Source organism: Pollachius pollachius (genome assembly GCF_949987615.1).
Source record: "Pollachius pollachius genome assembly, chromosome: 19".
Taxonomy (NCBI): Eukaryota; Metazoa; Chordata; class Actinopteri; order Gadiformes; family Gadidae; genus Pollachius; species Pollachius pollachius.
In genome coordinates, this window is record NC_136952.1 from 1,940,063 (window position 1) to 1,950,936 (window position 10,874).

Below are 10,874 nucleotides of genomic sequence, written 5' to 3' on the forward strand. Positions count from 1 at the left end.
AGCGGTTCGGTCCGGTCCAAACCGAGGTGGTTCCCGCCCTCCTCCCCTCCGACGCGGCCCCGCTCCGCCCCGGAAGGCTCCACTGCTGCCCCCGGGGTCTGGAGGCGGAGTCAATAGTGTTCCCCCCACCCGCTGTTCATCAGAGCGGCGCCCGGGGGAAATTTCCACGGTGAGCGCTGCGGATGTGCGCTGGTTTGCCCCCGGCGTGAGGAATCGCCGACGAGCATATTAAAGTTGAAAATCACTCTTGTTTTAATAGCCTGGCACGCTGCTTAATCTGTAACAAGGCCGTATTGATCGACTCGGATAACGGATCTGAGCCGGGCTGGTTCAGAGGGGGGGGGTATGATTACGCTCAGTTGATGATCCACGCCGTGTGTGTCTGTGTGTGTGTGTGTGTGTGTGTGTTGACTGCCGTTATGACCGCGGATGTGCACGCGTGCATGCACCACTTCTGTCGTTTGCATGAGGTCAACAAGCAAAAGGCCTCGGCTCAGGCCTCATTATATTTAAGACATGCCTGATCCGTTACCTGCCGTCAGCGGGGTCAGTGGAGAACCCTGCCCCCCTGGATCCACAGGTCTGAGAACAGGGTTCCACCAGGGAGAACCAGCCATGTGAGGCCGTCCTGATGATCATGGACGTGGTTTGAATTGAATGTCGGTCTGGCCTAAGACTCGCTTGCCTTGTTTTGTAGAATGACCCCAGTTTCACCGACCAATCAAGGCGCTGGTGCTCTCGGCCCCCTCTGCCAAATCCCTTTGGCGGTAAAGGAATCACATATCGCAGTCTGAGAGTGACTCAATTCACCTGGCAGACTGCGGCGCTGCTTGTTATTCAGAACGTGAAACTCCCTCCCCCGAGTGCTGATTGGTCCTATTATATCCTCCCCCCCCGCTCTGATTGGTCTGGGCATTTTAGCATTTCTTTCAACGGTATCAAGACCGGACCGATCTGGAGAGAGAGACAGAATGGGCACTCTGAGATCTGGATGGTCTCACCATGCATATAATATATATACAACACGCACGCACGCACGCACGCACGCACACACACACACACACTGCAGAGAGATACGGTATGTTAACTTGGATGGGGGCCGAGGCTGGAGGTAGGGTTGAGAATGGAGGCTGGAGGTAGGGGTGAGGATGGGGGCTGGAGGTAGGGGTGAGGATGGGGGCTGGAGGTAGGGGTGAGGATGGGGGCTGGAGGCAGGGGTGAGGATGGGGGCTGGAGGTAGGGGTGAGGATGGGGGCTGGAGGTAGGGGTGAGGATGGGGGCTGGAGGTAGGGGTGAGGATGGGGGCTGGAGGCAGGGGTGAGGATGGGGGCTGGAGGTAGGGGTGAGGATGAGGCTGTCCGGTCGTCCTGCGTCCTCGCCTCGGAGGACAGCTTTCTGGCGCGGTCGCTGTTCCAGCTCATAATGTGGCGTTTGTTTGTGTTGAAGCGCTGAGGCCCAGGGGAGGTCATTACCAGCCTGTGTTGTGTGTTGGACGCATGGAGAGCATCGCCCTTACAACCCAGTGTCGGTCTGGGTCTGGGATGTTTCTCTCTCTGTATTTGTGGTATAATTCATTTTTGCCCATTTATGACTATTTTCCTTTTGTGTGTGTGTGCATGTGGACGTGTATGTTTGTGTGCATGTGGACGTGTGTGTGTGTGCGTGTGTGCGTGGGTGGGTCCCTGCAGACTGCCGTGAGCTGCTCTTACCCCTGATGACGGAGCAGCTGAAGACCCACCTGGAGGCTCAGGAGGAGCTGCAGGCCTGCTGCCAGCTGCTCAGCGACATCCTGGAGGTGCTGTACCGCACCGATGTGGTGAGTAAACCACGGGCCGCCACCCCACGACCGCTGGGGGAGGACGGACTCGGACCTCCAGGGAGAGACCCCGAGAGGGATCCCAGCAGGGTGGTCCCTCCTGCAGGGATGGGGGTCCCTTTCTCCAGGGATGGGGGGGGGGGGGGGGGGGTCTCTCCTCAAGGGATGGGGGGGTCTCTCTTCCAGGGATGGGGGGGGGGGAGAGTGCAACCGGCGCCCTAATGGACAGATATAATGGACTGACCAGAAGGACAGACGTACTGGGAATACGTTACTGGATAGGCGACAGGCAAAACGTTGGTTATTGACACAGCCACGGTTCTGAGAGGAGGCGGGACATATTGCCAACAGGTATTGATCGTCTGCTCGTTTAAATAACAAGCGAAAACGGTTCAAATGAAGTGGTTAGATAATGGATCATTTGTAATGTTCAGCGCACGCCATCTCCCCACGTCTCTCCCCCCCCCAGCACGTCCAACCTCCCCCAATACACACACACACGCGTACGAAAGCAGGACACGTCTGTCGACTTAAAAACCCTCTGTGCCGGTGTGTCCTCTCTGTGTTCCCGCACGGAGCTAGAGGACGCCGACGCTTACACGCACACACACAGACACACCTGGGTAACCTCTCAATGCAGCCGCAGGCCGTACCTGCGCGCCTACGGAGCTGCGCTGGGATTGGGTGAACCGTGGGACGGAGGGCGGGTCTAGGGAGGAGACCGCATCGCATTCTCCCACCCGGCGTGAAACGTGAAACGCTGTGTCGGTCGCTGGGAATCCGCCCCTGTGGTGAAGATCTCGTCCGGCTGTGGGAAACCACCACCACCATTCTGCATCCACGGCATCCCATAATGACTGCAGTCCAGCCTCCTTCCTTCGGTTGTGATTTGATTTGAAATAATAAGATGTCACTGAAAAATGCCCCAGGTACCGGCGTCGCTAATTAGCCCGGGAAATGACGATCAACACATTTTTCTAAGGGTAAACAATTGATTGGATTGAATGGACAGAGCTTGTGTACTTGGCGGGGGGCCATGTAGCTGGGCGTGGCCCGCTGACCCAACCTGGAGCTTCATTACATCAGGAGTGCAGAGCAGGTCTGCAGGTGTCAGCACACCTGATGAAATCAAGACCAGCTCCCAGGAGCCCACCCAGACGCCCCCACCTGCCCGCTTATTATGCGCATGTGTGTGTGTCTGTGGCAGGGTTTTGACTCGTCGGTGGGTGTGTGTGTGTGTGTGTGTGTGTGGGGGGATGTGTGTGTGTGTGTGTGTGTGTGTGTGTGTGGGTGGTCAGTGTTGACCCAATACAGGAAACGATAGATAACAACACAATGTGTGTGTTTGTTTGTTCACTCACTGAATGATGGCAGTCTGAATGATGAAATGTTTGGACGCTGTTGGTAACCTCAGACGGTTTCCTCACAGCCAGACAGCTGGACGCAGACACAGTCGGACAACCAGAGAGCTGGACAAACACAGACAGACAACCCAGACAGTGTTTGAGGCCGTCACACAGATCTGGGGGACCACAAGGCTGTGGATGAGCAGTCTTGAGTACATCAATGTGTTTCTGGATCATGATGGGATCCACTGTTGGAACCTACTGGTCCCGTACTACAGTGGTGCTACCATTCTTTTTTATATGTTAGAGCATCAATCTGCACATCTGAAGACGCAGCAACCTGCACACCTTTTGGTCAACCTCAGGGAAATTTAGCGTCGAATTGTTATTTTTTTGCCGGGCAGAATGTTAAGAAGCTATAGGGATCAGAAACGAGATGAGTTGATTGGGCCTCAGTAGAACCTAAACGCGCGTGTGTGTGTGTGTGTGTCGCCCCCCCCCCCCCCCCTGCAGGGCCCCACCCAGTGGCATGTCCAGATCATCATGGAGAAGCTGCTGAGGACGGTGAACAGGACGGTGATCTCCATGGGCCGCGACTCACCCCACATTGTAAGTAGGACATGTCTCTCTCTCTCTCGCTGCTGCTGCTGCTGGTATCCAAGGTTAATTAAAATCCCCTCCGGTCCTACCATACACACATTCATGACTATTTCAAGCACACACACACACGTGGGTACACACACACGCGCTCGCACATGGGTACACACACACACACACACACAATGAAAAACATCCTCATCTTGCCATTTGCCCCCACAAGCCACTCCAAAGTTGTCTGAATGTTGGGTCTAACTCGGGGCCAAGCCTCCGCCCGATGGGGATGCTTTGATCTCCTCCTGAGCCTTTTATCTCCTCCTCATCCTCCGCCGTTAACGGGCTGATCTTTGTCTGACGCTGTGGTTGCGTACCTGTTCATCTTTAACAGGTTTTGCTTCGTTTTTCTGTGTGTGTGTGTGTGAACTCACCAGAGAGCGTTTCTGATATGCGGTTTCGGTGCCTTAATCCAATCAGAGCACTTATCAGTCATCTCGTAAACACACGGTCTCTCTGTCTATTCTGTCTGTCCTGTCTGGCTAGCGCGCGCCGCTGCTAGCGTCGTCATCGTCGTCTCAAACTTTATCAGGCCCTTGAGTCGGGAGCGACGCTCGTGATCCGACTTCAGTAAAAGTCCTCCTGCGGGCTGAGTGGCAGCGCCGCGCCCCCCCGCTGTCGCGGGAGTGGCGTCGGAGAAGGCTTTGAAAAGACACGCGTTTACTGTAAGCGATCCCCAGTCCTCCTCCTCCTCCTCCTCCTCTCTACTTTATAAACAATGGCGCTCTGTCTAACTAACCTGGGACATCTTTTAAAAAGGCTGCTTGACGCGAGGTTGAAGGCCTGTTTTTCCCCGGGAATGTTAATCATTCATATTTGCATTATTTATCATAAGATGAGTCGGGTTATGGATGTGCGGGGAGGTAGGGAGGGCCGTGGAGAACGGAGGAACGGAGGAATATTCTATAGTAAGATGAGAGGTACGTCTCCGCACTCCTGGCTGAGAGGGAGAGGGAGAGGGAGGGGGAGGGAGGGGGAGAGAGAGAGGGGGAGGGAGAGGGAGGGATAGAGAGGGAGGGGGAGGGAGAGGGGGAGAGGGAGAGAGAGGGAGGGGGAGAGAGAGGGGGAGGGAGAGGGAGGGATAGAGAGGGAGGGGGAGAGGGAGAGGGAGAGAGGGGGAGAGGGAGAGAGGGAGAGAGAGGGGGAGGGAGAGAGAGGGAGGGAGAGGGAGGGGGAGGGAGAGGGGGAGAGGGAGAGGGAGAGAGGGAGGGGGAGAGAGAGGGGGAGGGGGAGAGAGAGAGGGGGAGGGAGGGGGAGAGAGAGGGAGGGGGAGGGAGAGGGGGAGAGAGAGGGGGAGGGAGGGAGAAAAAGGTAGGGAGAGAGGGAGGGGGGTAGGGAGAGGGAGAAAACACAGGGAGGCACGTATGTGGTGCAGTATCTTAAAATGTTAAAACCGGCAGCTCCACAGAATCCACCACCACCTCCTACGCAGCCTCCCTGCACCTCGAACTGGGGCTCATTCAAAACCAACTCCCCGATAAGCCTTGCATCATGTCTTTCCTTCCCTTCTCCGAGTGTTTTCAATTATTTTCTGGATTGATCCTGTTTTGACTCTGCACCTCGGGGGCCACTTGTTCGCTCGGACAACACCTGTAACGCCAGTGTGCGCACCTCTCCATTACCCTCCCATTACACTGAGCGCTCCCCTTTCAGAACCCGACCCACACACTCACACTCAAACGCGGCCCTTTTGATTTAATTCATCGGTTCCGGTTTCCGTTAGGGACTTGTAAACCGTGGTGAAGTACGTCCAGCTCGCTTCCTGATTAATCTGTCTCCAGGCCCCTGCGGTCTCCGCTGCAGATCTTTTCTATATGCACGCTGGGCCCTTGTTCCCCTTCTACGGTACGTCATCACTCTGGCCTGTCTCGGCTCTTGTCCGGATTCCCTGTCGCTCTCCCTTAATGTGCGTCATCTTTGGGGCGCCATGTGGCTCAGGAGGTAGAGCGGGTTGGCTGGTAGCCGGAAGGTTGCTAGTTCGATCCACGGCTGCTACTCGCTGAGCGTCGTGGTGTCCCTGAGCAAGACGCCTCACCCTGACTGTTTCTGACGAGCTGGCTGCCGCCCTGCGTGGCTGATTCCGCCGTCGGTGTGTGAATGTGTGTAGAATGGGTGAAGGTCAGGCAGTATTGTAAAGCGCTTTGAGTGGCCACTGGTAAGAAAAGTGCTGAATAAATGCAGTCCATATACCATTTGATGTCTTTGAGTGACATAGATGTATTTCTTTTGTCAAACATTAAATGTGTAATGTATTATGATGGTTGAAGGGGGTATTGGATCCTGGAGGAGTATCCCTTTGGTAGACCATTTGAGAGAAGTGATCTTCTCCCATGTACTTCACCTTTTCCATCCCTCCTGTATTCCCTTCACGGCTTTCATTGAGTTTGTCAAAGGCCAAATCCCGCTGTAATACCCTTCCTCAAAAATAAAGTTATTTTCCTGTTCTCGGTTTGAGAAAAAACCAAACCGAAAAACAAATCAGGGAGCAACGAGCTGTCATGTTGCTCCGGTCCACATAATCCGTCCTTATTAAGTGTGCCATCACTTTATTTAACACGGTGTCGAGGGACTGGGAGGCTGATTTACATACAAAGGAAGGCAGTGTGTGCTGTGCACGCCTCCGTTTAGTTCTCTGCCAGCATGTGTCACTCACTACACCTTGTTCCTGCTCCGCTTTCATCTTACACAGGGATGTTTTCAATCCCTCCCCTGTGTGCTGGGAGACTCTTGTCAAAGCACCATGCTTTATGTAGAGGGTTGGGGATTGAGGGGGGGGCAGGCTGCTTGTGAAACAGGTCCCTGCACGTGTCAGCCTACATAACGTCATGCTAATGCGATTGCCTGATTAATCTTCCTCGACGGGGAGCGCGGGAGAGCGATGAGGTTGGCCGCTTCAAGCTGACGAAACCCGTCACCCACGATGCTGGTGTTGGCTGCTGAATCTCGACTGGCGAGAGCGAGAAACGTACTTAGCAACAGCAGAGAGCAGACGCCTGGCCTGTTTTGCAGGCAGATGCAAGCCACTGCAACACGCAGGGCTTCACATCTGAGAGTCTGCCTCCTCCTCCCCCATTGCTCCGTCTTCTGCAGTCATGTCCACGCTCCGACCGTTGTAAAGCTGCGTACTGTGAGACCCCCAGTTGCTCCCATCTCTGCAGCACGTTCTGCTTCACAGGAGCTCCTTGATTATAGAACGCTATGGATGTATCACGGGGTGTCCCAATGTTAGGTTAACAATACCATAAAGTGGAGTCATGGCAAATTGATTGACTGGCTAACCTTCAATTTGTCCTTTGGAAAGGCACTATCAAATGGAAAAGATATTGTGTTGCCTTTTGTCAGGAATGAAGCAACGTTGGCCAGTATTTTTTAACAATCCTCATCACTTTATATTCTGGGGTTTCTGCACCACTTTCAGTGTCGTGACTTAAAGAGGCTGCCTTCCCTCCACCCTGCTCTGTTCCTCCACCCTACTTCGTTCCTCCACCTTCCATTTCCCTGAAGTTTGTGGAGGAGATGAAGTCCTGAAGGTAGACAGTTAGGGGCGGGTCTCTGCTCTTGATTGACAAGCCAGGTCTGGCTTCCTGGTAGCTAGGAGTTACACTTTGCTGCATGCAGGCAGCAAACAAGCACATAGCAACGCAATTCACTCATGTCTTGTCAAAGAATCTCAAGCCTTTTCGCTCTCTCTCTCACTCGTTCGCTCTTTCTCTCTCGCTCTCGCTCTCACTCTCGCTCTTGCTCTTGCTCTCTCTCTCTCTCGCTCTCTCGCTCTCTGGCTCTCTCTCCCCAACTCCAGCCTTGCTCGATCTCTCTTGGTTTTAGACTTCAGCGATGACGTTACCTCAGAGTGAAGTTCCGTCGCGCTGTCCAACCTTCTCCGTGACGCTCCGTTGGCTCGCCGCTCACCAGAGTACCGCAGTACTGCTCTGGGGTCGCTGCATAGTGAGACGTGGCACAGCATCGTAATGTCTCTTACGCACACACTGATCATACACCGCCTCTCCACTCACCCAGCCCCCCTCACCGTGAAGGCTGCCTCCCAGGGCTTGACCGTTAAAGACGGGCGAGATTCTTGACTTCCCGGGAGCCTGTCTTCAGTCCCCTAAAACACCTCCACAGAAACCACATCCACCTCCATCCCCACCACAACCTTTACACCCACCACATCCACCTCCATCTCCTCCACCACCAGCTCCACCTCCTCTACCCTTGTCACCGCCACCTCCACCACATCCTTTACACCCACCATGTCCACCACCACCACCACCACCTCCACCATCTCTACACTCACCACGTTCATCACCACGTCCACTCCCACCACCACCTCTACATCCACCACATCCAGCACCGTCTCCTCCACCACCTCCTCTACCCCCACTGCCTCCATCACCTCCACCACCACCACCTCTACCTCCACCGCCCCTGGAGCTGCCGAGTCAGCGATATGCATCTCACGTCTGTGTTTAAAGCCCAAGATCAGCTAGCCTGCCGTCTGAGTATGCGTTCTCCCGGCCTGTGTGGGGGGCCCGGCCTAAGTATATCTCAGGAGATGAAGGGGTGCTGTGCATCATGAGTACCCCTTGGATCACCGGTGGCCTCAGCAGAAGGGGGACCTTGGATTCGGCGCCAGGGGGGTTGTGCTGCTGTGCGATGTGTTGCACCCACTGAACACCCAGTCCCGGGTGAGACGAGTCTTTGTTCCACCTGTCATTTCTATGATGAGTTGCCTCTGCATGCTGGATTCCCTTGACACTACATGGCACTCATAGCTCATGACAGGATGTTGTTCTGGCTCTTGAAGGGTAACTTCAGCATCAAACATGCGACTGACTCCACCAGCGCCATACTAATATCAGGCGGAATATGTCGGTTTTTTAAAAAGTGACAATCCATCCCCCCCTTTGCGATGCTCCACATCACTTTGGATTGAAGGATAGAAAAACAAAACAACATCCATACAGAGGTCTATAGAACATCAACGTCTGCTCCATGTTTTAATTTTTTTATTTTGTATATTAAACGCCTTCAGTCGTGTTTTTCTCCTCCTGTTTAAAAACCGTATAAAACACACAGTATTGCACATAGTAAATCAATTGCACTTCATCTTCCTCTTCTTTTCTGCGGTACATAATAAGTGTGCCGTCCTCTGGTTAATGCTACAGTCCCAGCGAGCCATGTGCAGGTTGGGGTTGAGGGGGGGCCCGGGGCAGCTGCAAGGGGCCCCGCAGGGACCCGATGTGGCCCTGCGCGGGAAGGTCACGGTGAACCGAGGGCCATATAGCACTAATCCCCGCTAGTTATCCCCGTCGTGGACGGCCCGTCGGAAGCAGAGTTACACTGCCCGATGCCCTTGGAGCAACTTTTGGCGCCAGACTTTATCGTAAATCTCCCCCCTGTTGGGGCCCCCCGGGCTGGGGGCCGAAGACGTGTTCTGGCTGCCAGTTCTTGCGAGCGCTGTGGACGTCGTGGGGGGGGGCAGGGCTGGGTATTGTTTGCCGTTTCTCTTCCTGATGAATTGCTGCTACTAGCCCGATTGGAAGCTATATATAAAGGGGGCGGAAGTGTTGTTATGGCAATAACCCTGTACAAGAATTGTGGCCGGGTGGGGGGGCGTGTAACATGGCAATGCTGCTTCTTGGAAATTAAAGAACCCTTTTTTTTTTTTTCATTTGAAAGTAATTTTAAAATCCTCTTACCTTTTGATTAGAAATTGTTTCTTGGAAAAAGCTAGAAAACATCCCGTCTTAAATCGGATTAAGAATGTTAAAATATAGCCCCCCCACAAACATGCTGACCCTAACTCTGCCCCGTACTGCCGGAAGGCCCTGGTTGAGGTCAGAGTTCAGGGGTGGCCCCTACACCAACCCCCTTCCCCCCACCCTCCTCTCCACTGATTGGCTCCCGTTAGAGACGTCTTCGCTGTAGAGAGAGAGTTGATGTTGGCTGGCTGGTTATATTGAGTCGGGAGTATTTAATTTATTTACTACTTTCTACGACTGTGAGGTGCAACATTTAGGGGTCTACTGAATGCGGTCTTCAAAAATCATAAGGCCTTAAATGAGTTGAAACAAAGATGCCTCTCTCTGGCTGAAGTTAGAATATTCCTGTACATTTTAAAAATGACTGACTGTTTTGTGTGTATGGAAATAATTTCCGGGGAGAAAACAAACAGACCTCTGCTAAAAAGAAAACTCATTAATCCTTAGTTTGTTTGATATTGTGGAAAAATAGGAAAGGCTGAAAAAAGTAACTCAGAGCAACATTGTCCTCAAATCTCATCTTCTTCGTCTTGGATGAATGACCACCTTTCTTCCCTTTATTGTGGGTAAATATGACTTGATAAAGTCAACATATTTAGGAGGAGTGTTAAAATATTCTTTATTAATAGCATTAATATTTTCTTTTGGAGAAACGGTATCCTGAACATTGGTAATTGTGCTTTGCCGGTACAGTGATAGGCTGCGCTGTCGTGTTCTCTCAAAGTCTGTGAATCTCAAGTGTCCATAAGTGGAGTATAAATAAGGTTGAGAAAGTCGCAGGAATCGGTAAACAATTAAATCGTACTCCGTTATAATTCAGCTAGAAAAATATATGCAAGTAGATAGATGGGAAACCGTTGTATTTTTTTCTTCACTCCTTTACGATTCCCAGAAGAGCTGCGTTAGTATAATCCCACTCTCCTCTCGTGGAAACGAGTTTTAAAACATCCGCAAAACACTTGTGTTATTTTTTTAGTTTCTCCGTAAGCGTCCCAAAATCCAATTCCAAATCCCCCCCTCCCCCTCGTTCCCGGCCGCCTCCCCGGCGGGCATCCAGGTGTATTCCATCCCACTCCTCCTCCCGTATCACAGCAGAGCAGCTCCGCAGTGGCACCACAGAAAGGAACAAGAGGAGAGGAACTATCCAGGGGTGACCCCTTCTCATCCGGGGACCGTCACCGCTGCCGATCAGGACAGGTGTAATCTCCCAGTGGGGGTCCGGGGAACGTCACCGCTGCCGATCAGGACAGGTGTAATCTCCCAGTGGGGGTCCGGGGAACGTCACCGCTGCCGATCAGG

The 10,874-nt window shown here is 53.1% G+C and overlaps 1 protein-coding gene across 1 annotated transcript in view; it reads left to right on the top strand.

Annotated features, from left to right (window-relative positions):
• dock1 (dedicator of cytokinesis 1) overlaps nucleotides 1-10,874 on the top strand; it is a 186,649-nt gene that overhangs the window by 79,682 nt on the left and 96,093 nt on the right. Inside the window, exons 26-27 of the mRNA XM_079757227.1 lie at nucleotides 1,689-1,816; nucleotides 3,676-3,771. Of these exons, the coding sequence (XP_079613353.1) occupies nucleotides 1,689-1,816; nucleotides 3,676-3,771 (224 nt within the window). The remainder of the gene's footprint in view (nucleotides 1-1,688; nucleotides 1,817-3,675; nucleotides 3,772-10,874) is intronic.